Source organism: Triticum dicoccoides, chromosome 6B (assembly GCF_002162155.2).
Source record: "Triticum dicoccoides isolate Atlit2015 ecotype Zavitan chromosome 6B, WEW_v2.0, whole genome shotgun sequence".
NCBI lineage: Eukaryota > Viridiplantae > Streptophyta > Magnoliopsida > Poales > Poaceae > Triticum > Triticum dicoccoides.
In genome coordinates, this window is record NC_041391.1 from 580,164,237 (window position 1) to 580,177,098 (window position 12,862).

A 12,862-nucleotide genomic window follows, 5' to 3' on the forward strand; every position below is an offset into this window, starting at 1 on the left:
GTTAAGTCAATTTGTACTTTTCAGTATATAAGACAATGACCGAAGAAGAAACTTTGAAAATTCATCGAAGTGATGGATGTACTTCAGAACTCTACCAACCAACAAATGTGGAGGACAAAGGCTAATTATTTGAAACAAGGCAAAAGACTTGCCATTTTCATTAACTAACAAGAAGAGAGTTGCCCAATAAATTAGCATGAAACTGGGAAAAATACAATCACAACCTGCTAATCTGGAACACAAAATGATAGTTCATGCACATGCTACATGGAAACATTGTCAAGGATGCACGTTGGCGTCATCGTCAACATTCTCCCCAAGTAAGCGAATCCGACTCCATCACAGGCGACTGCCAACAAAGTCCACTACAAAAGTGCATGAAGCAACTTAAATATCCGAGCCAAGGAACCAGCGATAAGCCAGGACCAGGGTGGCACCGGACCCAAGACACAATCCATGGCGGAGAACTATGCATGGCTAGTGCCATGAAGGATCATAGAGTTGGGCTACATGATGCATGTCATATTTGTTGCCATGAAGACCTCGTGGATAAGCAGAAGAGTCGACTACCACAACCTTTGTCATGACCCCGTTGTTTCTCATCCACCTAGATGTTGCTAGTCAAGCCATCGATGATCACCAGTCCCAGCCACGAGATCCTCCATGTGGCACCAACTCCAACATGGTGACCCCATGAGGAAAACACGGCACAGGTGGTATCTTCGTCCGATCCGGGGATACCCAGACCTAAGGTGCCCCCCACACCCATAGTAACAAGGACATGGGTGAAGTTGCAACCGATTCCTTCAACAAGGTGACAGCCCCACAGAGACACCGCTAGGGTCGATCTGGAGAACATCCGAGACCAGCCTTCGTCGCCATCTCATCGCCCAACCCCGTGGTCGGTTAGCCCACCAGACCTCCATTGTCGTCCACCACGTCGCCAGGAAGGAGGCCAGCGATGCTTATCGGTATTGGGGGCCGCGTCACAAATTTGGAAGCAGAAGGGGGTGGCTAGATTGCAACCACGCCTAAAGCCTCGCCTTGTAGGGCCGACGAGAACCGAAGCCGCCATCGTGAGGTCACAACCGACCAACGTTTAGTAGATCCCTCATGGACAGCCATAGCTACACCGACCAGGGGAGCCGTTGCAGCTATCCGACCACTCCCCTGTGCTCGAGCCATCTGGTCGCCGCACCACTGGAAGAAGCAACAATTGCCGAAGGCTACCTTGGGTTAAATCAGAGGGGATTGCACTGCGAGAAACCCCTCCGCCGCCATCCGCTGCATGGACTTAGATTTACAGCGTCCACTGGTGACAGCAAGGGGAGGTGGGGCAGTGGATGGGGGCCGACGGTGCGAGCTAGGGTTTCCGCCGTTGTTGCCCAAGAGGTGAGGCGAGGGACAAGTGGGTAAAGGCTAACAGTAGTGGCACAATTGAAAGTAAGGAATGACGAAAAATGAACAAAAATGGAGTTGGCACCAGTCTAACTAACTTCGAATCAACCTTCCCTGAAAAAGAAATACTTCTAATCAACCTATTTGCTCAGATCCATCGGATAACATACTGACAGCGATTGCAGCCGGCCATACACAACGTACAGTTCTTGTTATGAACCTGGACTTTTCTAACTATTAATCGTACTTTCAGAACCGAAGAAGTTGTCGCTGAATCCGACATCCGGCGTTCAAAAAAGGACAAGATCGTTTCATTTTCTCACAGCTAATATGAGGTGAACGGTGGCATCAAATTAATTCTTCCAAGTACACAAACAGAAAGCAACAAATCCTTAGCAGTCAGCTTACAGTGTAAACAATAGTAAGGTAAAGCACTAGAGAAATTTATCTGAAATCCAAAGTTAAATTGCACGCTGGCTGGGAGCTATAATACACTTCACTCATATTACTCCTCACATACTACAGGTACTATTCACCATGTACATAGTATATATTGCAGGTAAAAATATAGAAGGGATCCCTAATAGTACAGCAATATCTACAGAGCAGAATTTGTTTTGCTGAGAGACCTACACACTGGCCTTCTCTGAACCAATCTGCCACATGCTGATCGAATCCTTTACGCGATCCATACGCAAATCGTAGTAACTCTGCTCTCAAAAGGAGAATCAGCAGAGGATCGGGTCGCAAAATGTTCAAAACACACATACATTGTTCGCAGAAGGAGAGGATGGGTCGCCATTCATTTCTTCCAGCTCCGGCAGCGTAAGACCGAGTCGTCGCCGCCGACGATCCATGTCTCCTTGGCGATGTCCATGGATACCTGGAAGAAGTCGGGCGGGTACCTCATCACCACCAGGCTCTCCTTCTCCGGCTCTTCCTCCCTTGCCTTGTTGCTGTCGCTCTTGGCCTCCTCCTCGTCCTCCCCTGCGTCGGCTACTCCTAGCCTCCTCGCCAGCCCCTTCGCGGGCGCCGACCGGCACCGCATCAGCATCAGCGCGTTCGCCGGCGGCGCCGCGTCTTCTTTTTCCTGCTCCTCGTGCGGTAGCTCGTGTTGCTGATTCTTGCGGGGAACCCTCTTCCCTTCCTCGAGCACCATGAACCACTTGGCCAATGCGTCGCCGTGGCGCCGATCCGTCTCCTTCCCCGCGCGCCCCGCCTGCTCCTCCTCCTCCTCCTCGTCCTCCTCCCCGGAGGTGTACTCCACGACGGCGCCGGGGAACCTGCCGAAGCAGCCGGAGACGTTGAGCCGGAAGGCGCCGTGCAGGGCGTTGAGGAAGGGCAGGGCGTCCTTCTTGATGCCGAGCGCCTGCATCCACGTGGCCTTCTTCTTCCCACCACCGGCGCCGCCGCCTCCCTTGGGCTTGGCCGACCGGGAGACCTTGATCTGCCCCGCGCACGTCACCTTGGGCGACGACGGCTCGTTGTCCTCGCCGACGTCCACGGCGTGGTGGCGCCGGCTCGGGTTCCTGTTGGCGGCCGCCCTGGACGACGACGGCCGGGCGCCGCTCGTGCTGTGCCGGCGCTCGGAGCTGGCGGACGGCCGCGACGGGCTGCAGGCCGTCTTGGGCGGCATCAGCGCCAGGTGCGCCCGCGGCGGGAAGCAGACGAGGAAGTCGGTGGCCGTGCCGCTGCTCCCCCTCCTCCTCCCCCTCATGGCGCCCGCGCTGTGTGTGAAGCTTCTTCTTCCTCGCCCTCCTCCTCCTCTGCTCCTAGGCTCCTAGCTAGCGTCCGCTTCTTGTTGTGAAGCTTGAGGCTGTGATGAGTGATCGAGCTGTCTGTTTAGGTGGCAGTTTTAAAAGCCCGGCCGGACGACGTCCAGCTTTCGGTTGGTGCTGGCGTTAAAAGAAGAGTGCTTAAGCCCAAATAAACAAGACAAGGCAACATGTAACAGGAAAAGCTTGAGCCAAAAATGATAGCTGCAATGGCGTGTCGTGCTGTTTGGCCATATGCCTGGGGTAAGATTAGTGTCCGGCGCTTGCTTGGCGAAGTGATCTGGGCTAAAATATTGGGATTTAACTGGTGGCCTAATTGAGGTAGTTGATCACGGGTATCTTCAAGGAAGTGGACCTTGGAGCTGTTCTATGGATACATAATCTAATCTATCTACTGGGTGTTCATAAAGCTACACTCCACCACCTTCCGATCTTGATCCCATCAAAAAGAATGCGCGCGTAATCTACGGTTGCATAGCGGGGGATCTATTTATGTGCCTAAAGTGCAGACTCTACAATTCTTCTATTATTTAATGTGAGCACCATCAGCTCTGTATTATACTGCTGTGAGAGCAGGTCTGTGAGAAGTGTGCAACAACGGCTTAACCTACCTGTTGCAGAAAACTGCAAACAGATGTGCAGATACAATGCTAAGCTGGCTTTCAAATTGGGTGGTAATGTCACCCTACTGGCATGATCTTGCCTAGATTTGTTGATGAAATACACCGGAAGGCACTGAACATGTGGAGACAGTGCAATTCAGTCCTCAAACTTTCAAAAGTCTGCACTCGAGGAAGTCGATGAAATGCATCGGAAGTCACTGAACTTACGCCACGTCTACTGGATGCACAGCGAAGGAAGGGTTTTAGACCGTCGACCGACCCCTTTGTAAAGTTTGAGGATGTATGGTTGGGCCTCCTCTACGACCGTGTCACAACATGATGGTGCCTACATGCGTCCCCTGATCGACCATCGGCCTCTCATTCCCATGTCCAATGAGTATACCTGGCCTTAGGATACCCGGCCTGACCGGCCTGACTTGACCCAGCCCGAAAAAGCCCGACCCGCCCAACCTTGTCTTACCCGCGGGCCCGGCCTAGGCCTAGGTTTTGAGCCTGAAGGTCGGGTCGAGCCGGGCCTAGGCCCGCCATATTTGCGATTTTTTTGAAGAGGCCCGGTGGGTTTTTCTATTGATTGGCCGGGCTTGGGCCTGGATTCTAGGCCCGATGGTCGGCCTGGGCTGGGCCCGGGCCTAGGTTTTTTGTGTCGGGCTTTGTTAGGCCCAACCCGGCCCGACAAATGGCCATGTATACCAATGAGCCACCACAACGCTAGATGGTAGCCACCTCCACCACCTCTTCTCCGACAACCCGCAATGAGGAGGCAAGGCACCGAATGGTGCACTAGGGCACTAACATGGGTGCATCGCATTCGAGAAAGGTGGGCCGCGCAGGAGAACATAGCCATATCGTCACACCAAGGTCGGCAATGGCACAATCATCATCTAGGTGGCCTAGAAAATGGCGCCACATTTGATATGTAGATCGGGGCAAGCATGTAGGGACGTTCTATGGGGGAATAGAGACAGTTTGTCAGTTAGCATAGGCATGATGAGGTCAATGTTTCATTGTGCTAAGTGTCACTTACAACTAGGCCGTGTGGGGCCAAATATTTCTGGTTTTACGAGCCAAGGGACTAGGTTTTGCCAGTTTCCAAGGAAGGGAGCCACCCCTTCTGATCGAGCCGAAGTGTCTCGGACCTTCCGATCGAGCAACAACAATGGGCAGTTTGGTCGGACTATTTTGCTGCCACATGCGACAACAAAAGAGCAAGAGATGGTGTGGGACCACAGGAGCGCCCCGAATTGGGATTTTGGTGGTGTGGGTGACTTTCCTCTCCCGTTAATCTTTGTCCCCTGTGCGACGACGACCTTTTCCGTTCTGGGCCTTTTGGTGGCGACCAACTCTTTGTTGTTGCTTAGCTGCTTGCTTGTGTGGGTATTTCTTCACTTGTGCGACATCTTACGCCAAGATCGTGCTACACATGTAATTAATGGGATCACATAAAGTGGTGATGACAACACGTGGTACTTCAATTTGGTGGTGTTCTTCACGAGTACCCAGTCTCGTGTTGTGGGGTGAAATCTCTAAGTCTAACCATAGTAGGTTATACTTGGCAATGTAGTGTTCTCGTGCTGTTACCTTGTTGAAAGCATTGCTCGGACTTGATCTTCATGGTGAGAGCTCAGGCCTAGTCATTATTGGTTGGATCTAGCGACCTCAGCGGTTGAGCGTAGTTCACTTGCTGAAGGTGTTGTTATCAGAGAACATTTCTCATTGTCCTTGTGATGTCAAAAGATGATTGGTCCAGATAGTTGTAGTAGATCGACGATCGCTGTTTTGATCACTTTGGAGATTATTTTCTTCTGTTTCCTCTGCTTAGACATAACTTCTGTCTGGTATAACATTGCTCTTTCCAGCATGTGTGTGTGTGTGTGTGTGTGTGTTGACTTGATGTTGGTTGTATGCATGCTAATCATGAAAATCATGAAGAGACTAGGTGTGTCCTCATTGTGTTTGTTTGTATTGCCTTGGTACTTCATTTTGAGTGAATAAAATCCACCTTTATGGAAAAGGTTTTTCCAGTTTTCGAGTCGAGCACAATTTCTGGACTTCGGCAACAATTAAGAGGCAAATTTAAAACACATTTGTCTTTAAATTTAACTACTCATAGTTTTTCAATTTCAAACAAAGACCCTATGCATACAGCTAAAGATACCAGGATGGATGCATCGATCCTCATCAGATGAACCTGTCGCTATCAAGTGAGGAAGCAAGTACGGACAGTTCACAGTCAGCTGACTGTGGCAATGTTGTACACAGTAGACTTATCTACAAAGTTTTTGCCACAAAAAGAATCTAACAGACATGCTTCTCCATGCCGTGGTGGTCCAACGGCGTCCATGACCATGCCTGGACCCCGAGCTCCAGCCGCCCCTGATGGCCACGCTCGAGCCCTCCGAGTGCGCGATGGCGGCACACGGCCGGCCCGCGCGGCGCCTAACCAAATAATTCATCTACCGCCGAGCATGATTTCTCTCCTCCAGAGCACGAATTATTAGCGCTACTGACACGCCTGTCACGAGCGATTCCCATGAAAACTCCAAAGCAAAATGAAAGAAAGAGACCCAGTTGATCAATACGATGCACCATTACGCATGCACTGATGCGCACCGGCCGGAGGAACACAGCGCTTTCCGTGATCCACCACTACTTTGTTAATCCTCTGCAATCATGCGATGAGCTTCACACAATGATGGTATCTCGAAGCATTAGCTAGCACTGACAAAGCACCGAGCCGCGGCTACGCTACTGATGATGGACGTCGCCGTGATTAGTTGTTGTTTATCCGCGTAGCAATGATAATGGGGAATGGGGGAGAAGGGTTGGTGTGCGTGTGGATTGTTTTTCTTGTGAAAGCAGGTTGGTGTGAGTGTCCATGAGTGATGGATGTGTAAAGGATTAAAGGTGTTAAATTCATTTAAGAGAAAACGGGTGCCATCATGGGGAGGGGGATGCATCACGCACACTATTGGGAGTTGAGAGGGGATGGAGGGGGTGGGCGGTTGGGCTGGCTGGACCCTCCACCACGAGCCAAGATTTGGAGCCGGAGATTCGCTGCGATTGCCAACTTGCTTTGCTTTGCTCCGCACGCATCGCTAGCTATGCCTACCCAGCCACAGCCAGCCGGGAGGCCATCCTCTAGGGGCGCTTTCTACAGTGTTCCGGCGGAGTGTCCATTTTCAGGCTTCCGAGGGCGTCGAGGTTCGGTGGAACTCCTAGCAGCAATCATACGACCTCCGGTTCCTTGGGTTTTTCCTACGATCAGTTGCACGCTTCGTGGATATTTTGCTGAGGAAAGTAGATGTAAGTCTGTCAGTGTTTTGGAAATGGAACATGTGCGCCTAGTGCTTGGTTTAATTTCTCTCCTCCTAGAAACACAGTGGGTGGTGATCCCCCCCCCCCCTCGCGTCGTCTCCTCCGAGGCGACTCGGGGGCCAACCCTAGCCGCCGCCACCTAGTCCCCCCGCCCCCCTCTCTCCCTCCGCCGCTGCCAGAGGTGGCCAGCGGCGCGGCCGCTCGGCACCCATGAAGGTGGCGGCGGGGACTTTGGCGGATCCACTCTGAGTGGAGAGCCTCGGCATCCGGGGCGGCGGCCAGCGGCGTGGCCTGTGCGGCGGGCGGCGCCGCAGGGTGCAGGTGGGCCGCCTCCCCGGTCGTGCGGGCGACATGGAGGCGGTGGGCGTCGGCGGCTGCAGCAGCTCCTCGTAGGCCGGCTGTACCTTGGAGAATCGGCGTCCTCTTCCTCGATCTGCTCCGATCCGCGCCGCCCCCTGTCCCAGGTGGCTCCGGCCGCCGTTCGGGATGCCGGGTGTGCGGATCTGGTGGTTGGGTGCGGATCCGGGGGCAACCCCTGGCCGGCGCGGCGGCCACACTGAAGATGTCGCCTTTGGGCGTCGTTCCCCTTGCTGAAGGCTTCGGTGGGCTTCCTGCACCTCCCACCCCACCCAGCAGCTCAGGTGAAAGCCTCAGTTCCTCGTTTCATGGCGACGACGGCACCTTGGTGGCGTGAACCTTCCTGAAGGCGTCATCAGGGAAGTGCTCAAGTGGTGATGGAGTCGGTGGTGGTTCGACGGCGGATTGTAGTGGCCTGATCCTCATCTTTGGCAACTTGCTCGGGTCCAGGTGTGGAGGGTTGCCTCCTATCCTTGACCGATGCGTGGTGCTGCATACTCTTGGCCTTCTCCAGGGTTTTCAGCGCCTTCGTCTCGACAACTCTCGCCCGGTGCTCTGTCTTGCTGCTGTCGGCAACGGTGACTGGGTGTTCGGCGCCCCGTTCCCGTGTGGGTTTGTTCCTGGTGCATCTCCTTCGGTTGCTTGGGAATGCTGATCTGGGTTCTAGGGTGAACCACTCCGCAGGCCGCCGGTGCGGCACCCGCCGAGCCCGGGTGAAAGGGTAGGGGCCCTTTGCGGAGGCGGAGTCAGGTCATGTGTTGCCCCTGTTTTCCTTCTGATGGCAATCAGTGACACAATTCATGCACGGTGGTGCCTTCCTCCCATAGCCTTAGTAGGTTAGCTGGTTTCGGCTTAGCGGCGTTCGACTTCGAGTTGTTCTACTGAGCACAATGTATCTGGTTTTCCGCTCTTTGTTTCTTGTTGTAAGTGGCAGTCCTTTAATCCTGGCCGGTTGATGGCTTTGTTAATTCAAAGTCGGGCTCTTTCTTGAACCTTCGTTCTAAAAAAAAGAAACACAGTGGGTGATGATGGTGTGCTGTCATCCATCGTTTTTGACCGTCAGATCTACATCCGACGCATAGGAGACATACCCACTTCACATTTGCAAGGAAACCTCTCGTTCCCTTTGTCCAGCTCCATCTAATCCCACCTTATCCAATCACCTAAACAACCGATCTCTCTCAAAATAATGGAAACGAACTGGCAGCGCCCACTGCCGCCTACGCCGTCCGCCCCCGACTCCGCTCTGCCACTGCAGCCTCGCCGGCCACACACACCTCCACTCCCCTCTCCTCCCCCTACCCGTCTCCTACGACGCCCACATCGGCAAATACGCCGCCGACGTTGTTCATCTCTTGAGTCTGCGATGCCTCTCCTGCCTACTCCTCTGATGCAGCAGACCCGTTGCCCACCACCTCTCCCTCCTCACCGTTGACTCATCCTCCTAACCCATCTCCTCCGACGACCACATCAGCAAGTACGTCGTCGGCGCCGTCCGCCACTCAAGTTTGCGAGGACTCTCCTGCTTCCTCATCCGAGGTCCTGATGTAGGATACCCGCTTTCCACCACATCCCCTTCGTCATCGACGACCTCCAAGTGTGCCGCTACCCGCTACTCATCCTCGGCAACGGCGCTGCCACCTACTATTCCTTTTGTGTTGATGCGCTCCATTGTGACCCCCTTCGAGTACGTGTTGCTCCCCTAGGACCTCTATGTTGTCTGCAACTGAAGTGTCACCCACGAGCTCCACACATGTACCATGCCCTGCTATTGCCTCTCCTTCCCAGTCCACATCTTGCCACCCGTGTCGCCTCCCGATTTCAAATTTCGTGTGTCCAGCTGGAACTCTCTAGAAACCACTCATGCAACCCAATATAAATCGAGTGGGCATACAGATGGGACTTATGCCGCTCAAACTATACACCAAAGAATGCCACACATTTGTCACACCATTCTTTGGATCGAAGAGTGTTAGGAGGTGGGATTGGTTGCCCTTCGACATCTAATTTGCTTCGTCAAGGCCAAGGTATGGGTGTTAAATAGTAAAACCTTCTTTATGTCTTATCAATTCTTCCCTCATCTCTGATACGCAATCCTTACTTGTGCAATTGCATATATGTGATGACGACAAATTGAATTGTATTTGTCGAAGGTATCATTTTTATGCAACATTAGCTATTGTATCCATAGTAGTGCCATGTTGTGGTGTTCTAACGGCAGATGCCATGTGTAGGCTTATCGAGTGTGGTCGGGCCAAAGGACGCCGATGGGTTTCGGAAGCGAGATCGGGGACAAGCGGTGCGAGACACACGATGTGCCAAAGTTTGGGGCCCTCTGTGGGAGGTAACACCCGTAGTCCTGGCGAATGGATTATATGGATCACAAGAACTACAATGGTGCTCCTTGAGTTGTATCAGAACTGTTGGTGTTCAAGTAGGCCAGCAAAGCGGCGACCGAGGGGATGGACTAGAGCTAGTCTCGGAGTGACGACAAGGATGAGCCTCGCATGACGAATAATGGTGGACAAAAGCAGTTTCCTTTTGATGTCAATGATGTGAACATGATCTATGTCACGCACATCTCTAAGAAGGAGCGGAAATGTGCACTTCGGGACGTCTACGCCTTAGAGCATGTATCCCCAAAGTAAAATCCGTGGTCGGCTTGCCCGATCACTTTCGACAAGAAGGACCATCCGACCAACATCCATCATGGAAGGTTAGCTGCCCTGGTCCTAGATCTCATTGTTGATGGATTCCACTTAACCTGCGTCCTTGTGGACGACGGAAGTAGTCTGAACCTGATCTACGTCAATACGGTTAGAAAATGAGTATCGATTTGTCACGAATCAAACTCAGTAACACCACTTTCAAAGGTGTCATGCCCGGTGTGGAAGCCCAATGCACTGGCACGGTAATGTTGGAAGTAGTTTTCGGCTCGCCCGAGAACTTCCGAAGCGAGGACTTAATTTTTGATATAGTCCCCTTCCGCAGCGGTTACCATGCATTCCTTGGTCGGACTGGGTTTGCCCGCTTCAACGCGGTGCCGCACTATGCTTAACTGAAGCTTAAGATGTCAGGACCCAATAGTGTCATTACCATTAATGGTAACACGGAGTGCTTCCTCCGTATAGAGGAACGGAGGAGCAAACAACGGCCTTTGCAGCCGATTTCCAAGCGGCCGAGGAAGGACACATCAAGTTCCTCCAAGTGTGTCCGTACTACCACTTTGGCCCCTCGACAATCTTGCGTGAATTCCAAATAGGGACATGCGCTCCCCAACTCCTCCCGTCTGATAGCAGACTACGTACCTAGGGTACATAATTTTGCACTTAAAATTTCATGGGAGATTGGGGAGCATAACGTTACAAAAGGGGCGTGTTATCCCAGATCATCCGCACACGCAAGATCTCTTCGGCACTATGAAAGGCCCACCAGGAAGTGCATCCCGGTAGCGTCAGGCTGTCACACACTACTGTAGGATGCTACTAACGCGACACTACGATCAGAGACCCTTTGACGAAACTATGTGTGATGTATTAATCACAAATGGGGATGTAAAAAACCGTCAAAAAAGATGCAAAACATTTGCGATGGCAGAGAAATCAAACACGATTACGTGTGCGGTGCTGGGCATACGGTTGATCCAGCAGAACTGTTTGCGATGAGGCAGAACAACAGAAACGGGCAGCCATATCAATGTGTGTGTGATATATGGCATACAGTTCACTCCGATGAATTGTGTGCTATTAGGGAATGAAACAGAAACGGTCAGCTAGATCAAGGTGTGTGTGATATACGGCATACGATTCACTTGGACAAACTATTTTTGGTTAGGGAAGAGAACAAAAACGGTTCAACTTAACAAGATGTGTGTGATATGCGGCATTTGCGATGAGCCAAAAGAACACAAACAATTCGTGTAAACCAGATGTGTGTGATACGCAACAAACAGCTCACTCAGATGAACTGTTTGCGATGACAAATTATAACACAGACGATTACTATAGTAAGTTCGTGTGCGATTCTGTTCGTACAAAAAACTTTGAAAGATGCAAACTAGTTGCTTGCGGTGGCTAGGAGTATCGCACACGATGCGTCATCGTGTACTTGTGTGCGATGATTAGTAAGTTACACATAATGAACGGCTCCAAGGGTGTTATGCCGATCATGGAGTCCGAGAAGACCGTCGTTGGAAGGCCGCTGGCTCTGCCTTTTAGCCTATAATTTATTATAATTGTATGCATAAATACGTAGTGAGTGTTTTGTGCCTTGCCGCATGTGCCATTTTAAATTATCCTAAATATATAAGACAATTATTAACCGTTGTCATTGTAAATTTGCCTTAATGACGAGTAGAGCGCGCGCAGGGAAGCCAGAGCAGAGCACGCCGCGGCCGCCTCAATGGCGAGCAAAACCCGCGGACGGATGCGAGCAGGGCGTGCCGCGGCCGCCTCAACGGCGAGCAACCACGTGGTCAACTTTCTAGCACCCTGTGGGAGACGCGACGGCGCATCCATAGAACACGATGGTGATATCATGACCGTGTGTGATAGTGGGTAGACACGTACATGTACATCCGAGAACAAGGGCCCATGTTTCGGGCTTCCGACGCGTGGCATACGGTTGATCCAAAAGAACTGTTTGCGATGAGACCACAAAAACGGGGCTTTGTAGGCGCGGAACCATCAATAAATTTTGACTTCATTTCTCGTCACATTGCAGATTACAACACAATAAGTAATTGCAAATCTATTCACATAGATCAAACTAATATGTGTTCACACCAATCAAACTAATATGTGTTCACACTTAGCACCGGGCTATAAAAACTACCCACTCGAAAATTACTTCACAGTTCCTCTCCCCATATTATCCACAAAACTGGTCTTTCATGTCAAATCGTTCCGCCATGACCGGTAGGAGAAGTTTTGGGTGGACATATAACCAGGCAGCAAAGATCAAGGCCGCGGAAGCACTAGAGAGGTCCCGCTGCGAAGCGGCAACCGCAGCAGAGATGTCCCGGCACGCCGCGGAGCCCTCGAACAAGCTCTCATGGGCACGCGAGGGCTCTCACAAGCGCACTCGCTGCGTCGGTGATCGCGATGATCTGGCGTTGCTGAAGTCCTTGGCCGGCGACGACGACATTCTTTCTGGCCTCATTAAGCAGCAGGAGTTGGTTGACGACTTGATGAAGATGCTCAAGATCAGCGATGCCTCGGTTGACAAGGCGACCGGCCTCATCGAGCAACTCATGGGTGAAAATGCGAAGCTCCTCAAGGCGCTCACCGAGAAGGAGGAGGAGGCCGCCGGCTGGAAGATGTTGCATGAGTAGAGCAGTGCCTTGGGGATGACGCTGACAACGGTCGTCGAGGAACTGATAGGTAACTTGAGGAA

At 52.0% G+C, this 12,862-nt stretch overlaps 1 protein-coding gene across 1 annotated transcript; it reads right to left on the bottom strand.

Annotated features, from left to right (window-relative positions):
- Positions 1-1,876: 1,876 nt before the first annotated feature.
- Positions 1,877-3,507, bottom strand: LOC119326488. Its single transcript, XM_037600125.1, has one exon. The coding sequence runs from the start codon at positions 3,113-3,115 to the stop codon at positions 2,201-2,203; it is 915 nt and encodes a 304-aa protein (XP_037456022.1). The 5' UTR covers positions 3,116-3,507; the 3' UTR covers positions 1,877-2,200.
- Positions 3,508-12,862: the final 9,355 nt, after the last annotated feature.